The sequence below is a fragment of the Gorilla gorilla genome, chromosome 20, assembly GCF_029281585.2.
Source record: "Gorilla gorilla gorilla isolate KB3781 chromosome 20, NHGRI_mGorGor1-v2.1_pri, whole genome shotgun sequence".
Classification (NCBI taxonomy): domain Eukaryota; kingdom Metazoa; phylum Chordata; class Mammalia; order Primates; family Hominidae; genus Gorilla; species Gorilla gorilla.
The window spans coordinates 66,205,086-66,220,395 of NC_073244.2; the positions used below are offsets into that span (position 1 = coordinate 66,205,086).

A 15,310-nucleotide genomic window follows, 5' to 3' on the forward strand; every position below is an offset into this window, starting at 1 on the left:
GCCACCACGCCCACCTAATTTTTGTATTTGGTTAAATGTATTTCTACAAGCATTTTTTAAAATAAATTGACTTGTTCCCTTAATATACGTGTTAAAATTCTGAGACCCATTAGCTATAAATGTGAACATAGTTGGAAATAGAGTCTTTGCAAATGCATTTAAGTTATGATCAAGGGATCATAACGAATTAGGATGAGTCCTAATCTGATCTGAGTGATATCATAATCTGAAGAAGAGAAGAGACACACACAGAAGAATGGGTGTGAAGACAGAGGCACCCAGGTAGACGTAAGCATTGAGAAGATGGAGGCAGAAATTGGCGCGATGCTGCCCCAAGCCAAGGAGTGCGTGGACTGGCAGAAATTAGGACGAGTCATTTAAGAATTCTTCCGTCAGCCGGGCGCAGTGCCTTACACCTGTAATCCCAGCACTTTGGGAGGCCAAGGGGGCAGATCACCTGAGATCAGGAGTTCAAGACCAGCCTGACTAACATGCTGAAACCCCGTCTCTAGTAAAAATAGAAAAGTTATCCGGGCATGGTGGTGCACACCTGTAGTCCAGTTACTTGGGAGGCAGAGGCAGGAGAATCGCTTGAACCCGGGATGCGGAAGTAGCAGTGAGCTGAGATCCTGCCATTGCACTCCAGCTTGGGTGACAATAGCAAAACTCTGTCCAAAAAAAAAAAAAAAAAAAAAAAGAATTCTTCCATCGAAGCTGCATAGTTCTGTTAACACTTTTCTTACGTTGTACTTAGATTTTTAGGTGAGCCGTGTTATCTCTCACATCAGACATTAATATGTTTGTCTTTTGTGGATAAGCTAGGATAAGAGTGTCAGAATTTCATTTGACCTGTGCCGTAACACTGAAGTAGAAGTGATCATTGCCTCTGAAATAGAAAGGACTGTAGGTATATGGGTGAGCTCTCAGTGGGATGTGCCACAGGTGCCTGGTGCTCATTAGTGAAGACAGCTGTGTCTCTTGCTTCCCAATCCTGCATTCAGTGAGAACTCATTGGCACCTTGATTTGGGCCATGAAAAAAAATTATGTCACAGAAACTGCTAGATACCACTAATTACAGCATTTTAAAGATGTCTTTTTCAGAATCAGCATAGATGTGGTGTCACTTGAAATGCCAGTGTGATGATTCCAAGTGGTGATATTTCAGGAGAAATTACACAGATAGCATCTGAGAAAGAGGGAAGGGCTCATAGGGTACAGAGAGGGTGTCAGGGCAGCAGGGTGGATTTATCTTTACCTGGTTGGAATCTGATCTCCTGTCGTTGATTTAGTTGGTGGTTCAGGTTTGGATCTCTGAACTGAAGAGATGGGGACTCAGTAAGTGACATCAAGGAGTGTGACAATGAGGAATAAGGGAGACTGTGTCACATGCCGTGGACCACAGCACGCAGGTGTGCAGAGGTGTGGACCCAATGGTGCCATGTGGGATGGAGCCTCATGTCTGGGGATGGGAAAACAAAGGGGATCCAGTCAAGGAAAGTCAACATTCATAGATAAAAAAAAAAATCACAGTTTAATGATCTTCTAGGAATCACCCCAGACAGTTTCCCTGCACTCAAATATTGATTCCTGTCTCTAGAAATGACCAGCAGACAGTCCAGATAATGTAGGTCCTAGATTGTCCTCCAGAGCCTCCTGGGATCATCATATCTGTCCCTGGGGCTCCACCACGCTGAAGGATGCATTGTCCTCTCTGCTGTTCACCTCCCGGCTGCATCTTGGAGGCTTCTCTGGCTGTGCTGAGCCTCAAATAGCAGAATCCCGAGGACCACCAGGACCAAGCCAGCCACACCCATGCGGATGAGATTCTCCACTGTGTAATCCTGGTGGTGTTGGCCTAGGGATGCTGGACAAAGAGGTCACAGAGGTCAGGGCAGGTCAGAATCACCCCGGGACCCCTGTATGTCCACCCAGGGCACCCACCTCCCCTTCACAGGACCTGACCCTCTGTGCCAGCCCCATAACTGAGAGCATCTCCTCACTCACTAGTCGTGGAGTCTGTCTTGTTTTGTGATGGGCTGACGGTCTCAGCTGCTTCTGAGAATCAAAACAGTGGAGAAGAGCCCTGAGCCCAGCCTCACTCCTGGGCTCTGCATTCTTCTTTTCCCCTGCGTCTCTTGACATGAGTTTTATGGAGTTCCTCAATAAACCCTTCCTCTGCTGTAGCAGGGTTCCCTCCAGTCTCCTCATTGAATTATTTCAGACTTCCTGTGTTCTACAAATCCAAACTCGGCTCCTGAGTCATTTGGGAGAGTTTTCCTGCATCCCGGGAGCTCAGCATGTATAACGAAAGTGGTCCCCAGTACAGAAACAACTGGGACCTTATGTGCTGTACAGCCTGGGACCTTGTGTGCTCTCTGAGCCCTAACAGGCTGCAAGGAGCAGGTGCAGGACCACAGAAGCCAATGCTCCCCAGAGATAAGAGTTTCACGGATCCACCAGCTGAGGACCCAGGCTCCATGGAGGAGGGGTTGGACCTCAGGGGCTCCTGAATTCTGGGAGCACAAAGGGGTGAAAGTCTGGGTCTGCCTCCCCTTCATGCCCTCAACCACTTCACCTGGGGTTTCATCTTCCGTTTAATCCTTAAGTAACTAATTCCTCATACAGGCAGTAACCCCTAGAATGCGATACAGGTGCACGCACGCCCACCCACACACACAGATATGCATATGTTAAATGCTGGTGCTATCCGAGGTTCAGAAATGAATACTTCTGCTCTAGCAAGTGTGAATCTAGATGAGAAGACCAATAACAAACCTGTAAAGACCTGTCATGTCAAATATGTGAAGCATATAGATGAATACATATAAAAATATATTTAGATATACCTCCACTCACATCATGTGTAATGTATAGAACCTGTGTATAAAACTTCAGATATGTATTTATTATGTAGTTATATACACGTTAATATTTGAGAAATATTGGCATGTAATTTAGAAATAAAGAAATAAAATTTCCATGTATTATGGTTTCTATAAATTTTACCAGAAATTGAAGGAGATCATTGAAAAGTAATCAGAAAGGAGCCATTCTTTAGTGGGTGAATAACAAACAAAAAGAGTTTAATGAAAGCAGTCACTTTCTCATGGATACTTATCTCTTCTTTAAAAAAAAATATAGGCGTCACTTCCAAGATGGTCGAATACGAATGGCTCTGGTCTGCCGCTCCCAGCGAGATCGACACAGATGACGGGTGATTTCTGCATTTCCAACTGAGGTACCTGGTTTATCTCATTGGGACTGGTTGGACTGTGGCTGCAGCCCACGGAGGGCGAGCTGAAGCAGGATGGGGCATCACCTCACCTGGGAAGCACAAGGGGCTGGAGGATTTCCCTATCCTAGCCAGGGGAAACCATGACAGACTGTATCCGGAGAAACAGTACACTCCTGATCAAATACTGCACTATTCCCACAGTCTTAGCAACTGGCAGACCAGGAGATACCCTCCAGTGTCTGGCTCAGCAGGTCTCACACCCACAGAGCCTTGCTCACTGCTAGCGCAGAAGTCTGAGATCGACCTGCGATGCTGCAGCTGGATGGAGGGAGAGGCGTCCACCATTGCTGAGGTTGGAGTAGCTCACAGTGTAAACAAAGAGGCCTGGAAGCACGAACTGGGTGGAGCCCACCACAGCTCAGCAAGGCCTACTGCCTCTATAGATTCCACCTCTGGGGACAGGGTTTAGTGGAACAAAGGGCAGCAGACAGCTTCTGCAGACTTAAACGTCCCTGTCTGACAGCCCTGAAGACAGCAGTGGTTCTCTCAGCACGGCATTCGAGCTCCAGCAATGGACAGACTGCATCCTCCAGTGGGTCCCTGACCCCCGTGTAGCCTGACTGGGAAACACCTTGCAGTAGGGGCCGACAGACACCTCAAACAGGTGGGTGCCCCTCTGGGATGAAGCTTCAAGAGGAAGGATCAGGCAGCAATATTTGCTGTTCTGCAGCCTCTGCTGGTGATACCCAGGCAAATAAAGTCTGGCTGGACTGGACCTCCAGCAAATGTCAACAGACCTGCTGCTGAGGGGTCTGACTCTTAGAACGAAAACTAACAAACAGAAAGGAATAGCATCAACATCAACAGAAAGAACATCCACACCAAAACCCCACCTCTAGGTCACCAACATCAAAGACCAAAGGTAGATAAAACCACAAAGATGGGGAGAAACCAGAGGAGAAAAGCTGAAAATTCCAAAAACAGAGTGCCTCTTCTCCTCCAAAAAATCACAGCTTCTCACCAGCAAGGGAATGAGACTGGATGAAGCATGAGTTTGATGAGTTGACAGAAGTAGGTTTCAGAAGGTCAATAATAACAAACTTCTTCAAGCTAAAGAAGCATGTTCTAACCCATTGCAAGGAAGCTAAAAACCTTGAAAAATGGTTAGATGAATGGCTAACTACAATAAACCGTGTAGAGAAGACCTTAAATGACCTGATGCAGCTGAAAACCATGGCACAAGAACTTCGTGATGCATGCACAAGCTTCAATAGCCAATTCAATCAAGTGGAAGAAAGGATATCAGTGACTGAAGATCAAATTAATGAAATAAAGTAAGAAGACAAGATTAGAGAAAAGAGAGTGAAAAGAAATGAGCAAAGCTTTCAAGAAATATGGGACTATGTGAAAAGACTAAATTTATGTTTGACTAGTGTACCAGAAAGTGACGAGGAGAATGGAACCAAGTTAGAAAACACTCTTCAGAGTATTATCCAGGAGAACTTTCCTAACCTACCAAGGCAGGCCAACATTCAAATTCAGGAAATACAGAGAACACCACAAAGACACTCCTTGAGAAGAGCAACCCAAAGACACATAATTATCAGATTCACCAAGGTTGAAATGAAGGAAAAAATGTTAAGGGCAGCCAGAGAGAAAGGTCAGGTTACCCAAAAAGGAAAGCGCATCAAACTAATGCGGATTTCTCGGCAGAAACTCTACAAGCCAGGAGAGAGTGGAGGCCAATATTCAACATTCTTAAAGAAAATAATTTTCAACCCAGACTCTCATATCAAGCCAAACTAAGCTTCATCAGTGAAGGAGAAATAAAATCCTTTACAGCCAAGCAAATGCTGAGAGATTTTGTCACCACCAGGCCTGCCTTAAGAGAGCTCCTGAAGGAAGTATTAAACATGGAAAGGAACAATCAGTACCAGCCACTGCAAAAACATGCCAAATGGTAAAGACCAGTGATGCTATGAAGAAACTGCATCAATTGATGACAAAATAACCAGCTAACATCATAACGACATGATCAAATTCAAACATGACAATATTAACCTTAAATGTAAATGGGTTAAATGCCCCAATTAAAAGACACAGACCGGCAAATTGGATAAAGAATCAAGACCCATCAGTGTGCTGTATTCAGGAGACCCATCTCATGTGCAGAGACACATATAGGCTCAAAATAAAGGGATGGAGGAAGATCTACCAAGCAAATGGAAAGCAAAAAAAAAAAAAAAAAAAAAAAAAAAGCAGGAGTTGCAATCCTAGTCTCTGATAAAACAGACTTTAAACCAACAAAGATCAAAAGAGACAAAGAAGGCCACTACATAATGGTAAAGGGATCAATTCAACAAGAAGAGCTATCTTAAATATATATGCACCCAATACAGGAGCACCCAGATTCAAAAACCAAGTCCTTAGAGACCTACAAAAAGACTTAGACTCCCACACAATAATAATGGGTGATTTTAACACCCCTCTGTCAATATTAGACGGATCAATGACACATAAGGTTAACAAGGATATCCAGGACGTGAACTCAGCTCTGAACCAAGCAGACCTAATAGACATCTACAGACTTCAACACCCCAAATCAACAGAATACACATTCTTCTCAGCACCACTTCACACTTATTCCAAAACTGACCACATAATTGGCAGTAAAACACTCCTCAGCAAATGTAAAAGAACAGAAATCACAACAAACTGTCTCTCACACCACAGTGCAATCAAATTACAACTCAGGATTAATAAACTCACTCAAAACCACACAACTACATGGAAACTGAACAACCTGCTCCTGAATGACTACTGGGTAAATAATGAAATGAAGGCAGAAATAAAGATGTTCTTTGGAACCAATGAGAACAAAGACACGATGTACCAGAATCTCTGGGACACATTTAAAGCAGTCTGTAGAGAGAAATTTATAGCACTAAATGCCAAAAAGAGTAAGCAGGAAAGATCTAAAATCGACACCCTAACATCACAATTAAAAGAACTAGAGAAGCAAGAGCAAACAAATTCAAAATCTAGCAGAAGGCAAGAAATAACTAAGATCACAGCGGAACTGAAGGAGATAGAGACACAAAAAACCCTTCAAAAAGATCAATGAATCCTGGAGCTGGTTTTTTGAAAAGATCAACAAAATTGATAGACCGCTAGGAAGACTAATAAACAAGAAAAGAGAGAAGAATCAAATAGATGCAATAAAAAATGATAAAGGGGATATCACCACTGATTCCACAGAAATACAAACTACAATCAGAGAATACTGTAAACACCTCTACACAAATAAACTAGAAAATCTAGAAGAAATGGATAAATTCCTGGACACATACACCCTCCCAAGACTAAACCAGAAAGAAGTTAAATCTCTGAATAAACCAATAACAGGTTCTGAAATTAAGGCAATATTTAATAGCCTACCAACCAAAAAAAGTCCAGGACCAGAAGGGTTCGCAGCCGAATTCTACCAGAGGTACAAAGAGGAGCTGGTACCACTCCCTCTGAAACTACTCCAATCAATAGAAAAAGAGGGAATCCTCCCTAACTCATTTTATGAGGCTAGCATCATCCTGATACCAAAGCCTCATAGAGACACAACAAAAAAAAGAGAATTTTAGGTCAATATCCCTGATGAACATTGATGTGAAAATCCTCAATAAAATGCTGGCAAACTGAATCCAGCAGCACATCAAAAAGCTTACCCACCATGACCAAGTCGGCTTCACCCCTGGGATGCAAGGCTGGTTCAACATATGCAAACCACTAGAGGTAATCCATTACATAAACAGAACCAATGACAAAAACCACATGATTATCTCAATAGATGTGGAAAGGGCCTTCAACAAAATTCAACAGCCCTTCATGCTAAAAACTCTCAATAAACTCAGTACTGATGGAACATATCTCAAAATAATAAGAGCTATTTATAGCAAACCCACAGCCAATATCATACTGAATAGGCAAAAACTGGAAGCATTCCCTTTGAAAACCAGCACAAGACAAGAATTTCCTTTCTCACCACTCCTATTCAACATAGTGTTGGAAGTTCTGGCTAAGGCAATCAGGCAAGAGAAAGAAATAAAGTGTATTCAGTTAGGAAAAGAGAAAGTCAAATTATCTGTTTGCAGATGACGTGATTGTATATTTAGAAAACCCCATCGACTCAGCCCAAAATCTCCTTAAGCTGATAAGCAACTTCAGCAAAGTCTCAGGATACAAAATCAATGTGCAAAAATTACAAGCATTCCTATACACCAATAATAGACAAACAGAGAGCCAAGTCATGAGTGAACTCCCATTCGCGATTACTACAAAGAGAATAAAATACCTAGGAATCCAACTTACAAGGGACATGAAGGACCTCTTCAAGGCGAACTACAAACCACTGCTCAATGAATTAAAAGAGAACACAGACAAATGGAAGAACATTCCATGCTCATGGATAGGAAGAATCAATATCGTGAAAATGCCCACACTGCCCAAAGGAATTTATAGATTCAATGCCATCCCCATCAAACTACCACTGACTTTCTTCACATAATTGGAAAAAACTACTTTAAAGTTCATATGGAACCAAAAAAGAGCCCGCACAGCCAAGACAACCCTAAGCAAAAGGAACAAAGTTGGAGGCATCATGCTACCTGACTTCAAACTACCCTCCAAGGTTACAGTAACCAAAGCAGCATGGTACTGGTACCAAAACAGATGCATAGACCAATGGAACAGAACAGAGCCCTCAAAAATAAAACCACACATCTACAACCATCTGATCTTTGACAAACTTGACAAAAACAAGAAATGGGGAAAGAATTCCCTATTTAATAAATGGTGCTAGAAAAACTGGCTAGCCACATGTAGAAAGATGAAACTGGATCCCTTCCTTACACCCTATACAATAATTAAGTCAAGATGGATTAAAGACTTAAATGTAAGACCTAACACCATGAAAACCTAGAAGAAAACCTAGGCAATACCATTCAGGACATAGGCATGGGTAAAGACTTCATGACTAAAACACCACAAGCAATGGCAACAAAAGCCAAAATAGACAAATGGGATCTAATTAAACTAAAGAGCTTCTGCACAGCAAAAGAAATTATCACCAGAGTGAACAGGCAACCTACAGAATGGGAGAAAAATTTTGCAATCTACCCGTCTGACAAAGGGCTAATATCCAGAATCTACAAAGAACTTAAACACATTTACAAAAAAAAAAAAAAAAAAATCAGAAAGTGGGCAAAGGATATGAACAGACACTTCTCAAGAGAAGAAATTTATGCAGGCAACAGACATATGCAAATGTGCTCATCATCACTGGTCATCATAGAAATGCAAATCAAAACAGCTGTGAGATACTATCTCACCCCAGTTAGAATGGCGATCATTAAAAAGTCAGGAAACTACAGATGCTGGAGAGGATGTGGAGAAATAGGAAAGCTTTTACACTGTTGGTGGGAGTGTAAATTAGTTCAACCGTTGTGGAAGACAGTGTGGCAATTCCTCAAGAATCTACAACTAGAAATACCATTTGACCCAGCAATCCCATTACTGGGCATATACCCAAAGGGTTATAAATCATTCTACAACAAAGACACATGCACACATATGTTTATTGTGGCACTATTCACAATAGCAAAGACTTGGAACCAACCCAAATGTCCATCAGTGGACTGCATTAAGAAAATGAGGCACATATACACCATGGAATACTATGCAGCCATAAAAGAGGATGAGTTCATGTCCTTTGCAGGGACATTGATGAACCCGCAAAACATCATTCTAAGCAAACTGTCACAAGAACAGAAAACCAAACACCGCATGTTCTCACTCATAATGGGAGCTGAACAATGAGAACACATGGACACAGGTCAGGGAGCATCACACACCAGGGCCGGTCTGGGAGAAGGATAGCATTAGGAGAAATACTTAATGTAAATGACGAGTTGATGGGTGCAGCAAACCAACATGGCACCTGTATACCTACGTAACAAACCTGCACGTTGTGCACATGTAGCCTAGAACTTAAACTATAATAATAAAATATATATATATAAGGAAATCAAATACCTCACTTATCAATTGTTAAAGATGTTGAATAATTCTTTAAGTTAAAATGAGCATACAATATTCTTAGGAGTAAAATTTCAAAATGTGTCTTAAATTCATTAAGAAAATCTTCACTTTTAATGTGTAAAAGAGGAAGACTTGATATTAATGAGAAATTTGTTTCTACATTGAATGTATAAATTAAATCAAGACTCAATTAAAGGGGAGTATAATTAAGGATTTTTAAATAATAAATGTGTACAACAAATAAAAATTATAAATTCATATATTCAAATATTGTTTTAAAAGTTTTAGAAAAAAAGTAACAATGGACAAGTGCATACAGAAAATGCAGAGTAGAAATGAGTTAAACAGAAAGACGTGCTGTGAATAATTGCCTGACTCGTCCAGGGAGCAGGTGCAGGGCCCCTCCTTATTCTCAGGAGTGCCCTGAGCACAGAGGCCTCCAGGTGAGCACAGGAGGGGCGGTGTGAGCGGCACCCACAGCTGGGGTGCTTCTCTCTAAAGGAGCACGTCTGGGGTGGACTCCAGCCTCATCACAGTCAGATCCCACCAAGGCCCGAGCAGCCTCCTCTCTTGTCTTGAGATGGCCCAGGGACCCCGCAGGTGTGGATGAGGGGCTCATACTCAGGGGCTCTTGGAAATGAGAAATGAGAGCTGCCAATGGACTGTCCATCTGTCCTCTCTCCATCTCACCTGCCTCTCTTCCTCCTCCGTCAGTCCCAGCATCTTCTCAGTGTCCAAGTTCAGGCCTGGACCCCAAATCCTCCCGACCCACCCTGTTCTCCTTCCTCTACTCATTACACGTCCTGCAGGACAAGGTCAGGGGCTGGGGGTCCTGCAGAGCTGTGCCAGGTGTTGATTTTGGAAGAAAATGGGAGAAATTTTCTCTTGTACACAAGAGAGGGGAGACTCTCAACGAGCGGGGTTTTGTAAACTTTTGTTTTTTTCCATAATATTGTGTCTTTGTCTTACTAAGCTGAGATTCCAGGAGGGATGGGTAAAACTGCATGCACCTGCCCCCATCTCCATTGGTTTTTTAACTCTTAACAAGTCTCAGTTATTGGGAGAATTAGGAGAGGGCCAGAGAGGGCTGTAGACAGGAGCAGGTCTAGGATGAGCCACATCCCAGATGCCCCAGAAGGTCAGAAATGAAGGGGCTTTGGGGCGGTCACATCCAGGCAGCTCCCCCTTATTCAGATGGGGAGTCCAGGGTGCAAGGGGAACGGTCTTTTTCAGGAGTTCCACCTCCCAAGGAGAGGCTGAGCCATCACAGACCCAGCCCCACCTCCCCGGGCTCCTCCCACCTGACTCCTAGACCAAGCACCTGACTGTGATCTCCTCTGACCCTGGCTCCCCCATGAGAGGTGACGGCTCCTGGGAATCCTGCTGAGGGAGGGGGAAAGATCCTGCTGCTCCACTCACCAATGCTGAACCTCAGACACCTCCCTCCCCTCTGAACACCACGGAGGGAACATCTGCCCCATCCCTGGAGCACCAGGAAGCCACGTGGAACACACCCTCCCCTCTGCTGCCCTGGAAGTCAGACCCTGAATATTGGAGGTAGCATTGAGACGAGTCTAGAAACTTCTCTTGAGCTGGGAGTGGCTGGTTTTGTCACCCATGGGGTCAGGACATAGGGTTTGGGACCCCCAGAGGCTCTGATTCTGAGGTGGAGACATCAGGAGGGGAGCGGGTGGGGTCTCCGTCTTCCACCCTCAGTCTAATCACATCTCTGAGGTTCACACCCATCTCCTCCCAGCCCTTCCTGCTCTTTACTGAGACTTCAGGGGTGGGAGCCAGGGGTGGGAGGTCCCTGCCTCTTTCCACCCTCCCATGGGCTGGACCCTCCCCTGTCGACCCTCCCCCTTCACTCCCCTCATTCATTATTGTCCCAGAGCTCTGCTGGGGGCAGGGCCTGAGCTGAGCCTTTGAGCTCAGAGAGGACAGGGTCAGGGCCCTCACCTGAGACCACGAGTTCCAGGGGCTCACTGGGGAGAGACAGCAGGTAGGGGTTGGAGCTGAGTGAGCTGTAGCACCTGTAGGTCCCCACGTGGGCCGAGGTCACAGGACTCACGGGGAATTCAGCCTGGTACTTATGAGATTGGCGCTTTGATTTTAGACGCAGTGGGGAATCAGCTGCCCCCTCCTTGGTCAAAAGGAAAGTGTGCATCCCTCCCTGTGACTGACACAGCAGGGTCACCTTCTCTCCTGAGGCCACTGTGGGGCCTGGCTGCACTGAGAGGGAGGGTCTGTCAGGGATCTGTCCTGGAGAGAAGAAGGATGGGTGAGGGGCTGCCCCACCTTGTTCTGAGCTGAGACCTCCCCAGGCCTCTCTCTGGGACCCTCAGTCTCTCTGTCTCTGTTTTCTCTGAGTCTCCCCTCCCTGCCCATCCCGTCTCTCTCTGTCTCTCCCTCCCTTGGGACCCCACCCCTCATCCTGGCCATCACCACCTGGGCTCCCCTGGCAGGGCCTGTGCAGATCCTGGGTCCCTGACTGAACCCGCTGGGCTGCTCACCTGCGATCAGGATGTCCAGGGGGTCACTGGGGGCCGACCACTCGGAGGAGAGGTTGTGTGCACCGGAGCATCTGTACTGGCCCCCATGGGAGCGGCTCACAGGGCCCAGGGTGAAGTTGGCCTGGGAGAGCCCAGCCTGGGGCTGTGGGCCAGGGCGCTGGAGGAAGTCACATTCCCCCTCCTTGTACAAAACAAATCTGTCATAGCCGACATCAGAACCACACTGGAGGGTCAGGGTCTCCCCAGGGGCCACGACAGGGCCCGGCTGCACTGAGAGTGATGGCTTCTTAGAAACACCTGGGAAAAGGTGGTCATGGTTTCCAGGAGCCGACCCTCAGGCTTCCCCACAAACCGTCCCTCTCCCCTGGGGCCTCACCACTGCTGATCTTCCTGTGTCTCTAGCCCCAGGAGCCCTGAGCCCTCTCGCCCCAACATCATCCCACCTGGAACTGCCCTGAGACGCGGCTCCTCCCCACCTGCCTGGAGACTCAGGGAGACTCAGGGAACTCCAGGCAATGCTGTGAATTTCTCACCTGGGATCAGGAGCTCCAGGAGATCACTGGGTAGAGACCACACATAGGGAGAGCTCGAGTCATAACCATAGCACCTGTACGACCACCGGCGACTCGGGCTCACGGGGCCCACGGAGAAGATGGCCCAGGACCATCCAAGGGTATGGGACTGGGAGTTCAGGCATTGTGGGTGTTCATCTTCTCCTTCCTTACACAGAGTGAAGCCACCAAATGCCAGCTGTGAGACACACTGGAGGGTCACGTTCCCTCCTGAGGTCACCACAGGGCTGGGCAGAGCTGAGAGGGTGGGTTTGTTGTAGGCTCCTAGGAGAGAAGGAGGCACCGTGTTAAATGGGGCTCCCACCTCCCACATCATCCCCAGGGCTGGGCTGTGAGAGGGAGACGCCCTGAAAGCCGACCCCCTTCCTGAGGGCAGAGCCTGGGGCTGGGAGCCCTGAGTGTCCTCTCACCTGTCACCACCAGCTCCAGGGGGTCACTGGGCTCTGACCACCGAGGGTGGCTGTAATACTGACAGCAATACCGCCCTGCGTGTTCCCAGGTGATGGATGGGATGGGGAACTGGCCCTTCTTCACAAGCTGTGGTTGTATCCGTTTAATCCAGGATGCTGATTTTTTCTCCCTATATAGATGGTACTCCTGGGCTTCAAGGCTCGCCTGACACCTGAGGGTCACGGGACTCCCCTGGGTGATCACAGAGTCTGGCTCAGCCCTGAGGGTGGGCTTGGGGAAGGTCCCTGGAAGGAAATCAAAGGTAGGATTCTAAGTCATTTCCCACCCAGCAGATCTCAGCTCTCAGCCCAGGACCCTCCAGACGCCCCCATCAGTCAGCCCAGAACTGCTATTCCCCATCCTCAGCTGCACGGGGGTGGCCCCTGGTCCCCAGTGAGGAGGGGGGCCCTGGGACAGCTGGGGACAGACTCACCTGCCTGCACGTGGGTCCTGGGGCCCAGACTCAGCCCTGGAAGAGAGTTCCCTGTGAGGGATTTGTCCCCTGAAGCCTGGGCAGGTCCTCCCCTCCCTGGGATCTTTGTGAGCCCCTGGAGTCTCCTTAGGGACCAGAGTTTGGCTGTGGGGTGAGGTCTCTGCTAGGTTAGAAGCTCCCCTCCCTCTTCAAATCTCACCAAGACAGATCAGGACCGTGAGGATGGGGGTCACGGCGTCTCCTCCCACTGCCTTGCTCTGTGCATGGATGAGCCCTCGGTGCTGGCAGGACAGAGACACACAGAGAGAAATAGCCTCCCCTCCTTCCCACCCTGTGTGGACACTCGGAGGCTGGGTCCTTCTCATGGGGTGTTGTCATCTGCAGCCACACAGGAAGCAGAACTACCCTCCCAGGAGCCTAGCTCTCATTGTTTTAGGGCTGAGGTTGGGGCAGGCACCAGGCCCTCTGCAGACATTTCAGACTGTAATGGGGTCTTTCCTGACCACCAGCCACTGTCTGTCTGGTTTCTCCTTGTCTCACCGAGAGCCGGGATGTAGCAGCAAATAGAACTGGTGCTTCCGGGGTCTGTCCTTCCAGATGAGGGTAGTGGAGGCTTCCCCTTCCTTCTCACAGCCTCCCCCAAGGTCACCCTCCCTCCTTCAGCCCGTCCATCAGCTCAGTGTTGTGGGGTCCTTACCATGGCAGTCGTCCCTCCAGCCCTGGAGATGCTTCAGGGAAGACCCAGGTCCATGCTGCAGGCAGACTCAGATCAGCGGAGAAGCATCTCGCATCTGGCTGTGCCGTCCAGGCTGAGCTGCGTGTGGCAGTGAGCACAGAGGAGAAATGCAGGGAAATAGGGGAAGAAAAGTTGACTTCTTTCTTGACACTGGATCGTGGGTTTTCTTTCAACCAAATAGTCCCCTCTCAACTTCCCCTTTTTAAATGTTTTTGCTCCAGCGTCCACTCGCTCCCCCTGGGAACAAACCTCTGAGTCTTTCCTGCCTCCTCGGTGCCCCTTGCATCCTTAGCCGTCCCTCTGCACCTCAATTCCTGGTCAACATTTTGGGAACAATGACTTACGTTTGAGGTTTGATTTGGGGAGTTGGGGAGGAAGTTGATATTTATTTGATGACTGGTTATCATCCACTGCCTACGTGACCTTGGTTTGTAATGTCCCATCTCTGAGCCTCAGTTTCTTCCTTTGCAGATTGTTGTCATGAATCCCACTCGTCACAGTGGTTGTGGGGTCAGTGGTGCCTGGGAGATCGGGAGGGGCTCATTTGTGCTTGATTTCCAGACCAGGGTAAGACCTGAGGCTTTGGGACGTGAGAGGATCTTGGTGTTGGACTCCACATTCTGTAGGTGATTGATGAGTCCACTCAAGATGTCACATCTGACCGTAATGGAGAAATGTATGTGTAGCATTTCTGAAATACCCAGAGTATCAAGGTCATGAGCAGAAAAAGACATGTGGAAACCCCAAGTGTAGACGGATCCACAAGAAAGAACAGAGGCCAGAGGTGAGATGCCACAAGGACCTGGGACCATCAAGTGCTCATTAGGGTGGAGGTTTACACCACTGAATGGAGCCGGGAGAGGAACTCTGGGATCTGCAATGACAGTGAGGGGCTCAGGGCTCCAGACCAAGGTGGGAGGCTGCGTCCTCCAGCTGCACCTGAGGCTGGAGTGGACCCCAGGCAGCCCAGGGGAATTCCCTCAAGGGAGTGCACCAAACCGTCCAGTGATAGAGCTGCTGGGATTCCAAAGAAAGAAGCACTAAACACCAGGGTGTTCATAGAGCATTTATTAGGGGGACCTCTGCACAGTGGGGCGTCCTTGTCTTCTTGCCCAGTGTCTCCTTGTGGATCCCAAGGATGTGCTTCCACATAGCAGCATGTTTTTCAGATGGACAAGGAGACACTGGGTATTCTATCCAAAGCTTTAACCTAAAATAAAAACAAAACCAAAAATAAACCCCTAGAGAATATGATCTCTCAGTACAGTTGTTTCTTGGGA

General features: G+C 47.2%; 1 protein-coding gene across 1 annotated transcript; it reads right to left on the reverse strand.

Moving 5' to 3' along the window:
- Positions 1 to 1,265: 1,265 nt before the first annotated feature.
- On the reverse strand, positions 1,266 to 14,140 carry LOC129528683 (leukocyte immunoglobulin-like receptor subfamily A member 2). The gene is given in 10 exon segments (XM_055370527.2): positions 1,266 to 1,746; positions 1,749 to 1,865; positions 2,006 to 2,056; positions 11,286 to 11,588; positions 11,840 to 12,136; positions 12,373 to 12,675; positions 12,822 to 13,106; positions 13,295 to 13,330; positions 13,494 to 13,575; positions 13,992 to 14,140. Coding segments are annotated over 10 exon segments (1,560 nt in total). The 5' UTR covers positions 13,995 to 14,140; the 3' UTR covers positions 1,266 to 1,663.
- Positions 14,141 to 15,310: the final 1,170 nt, after the last annotated feature.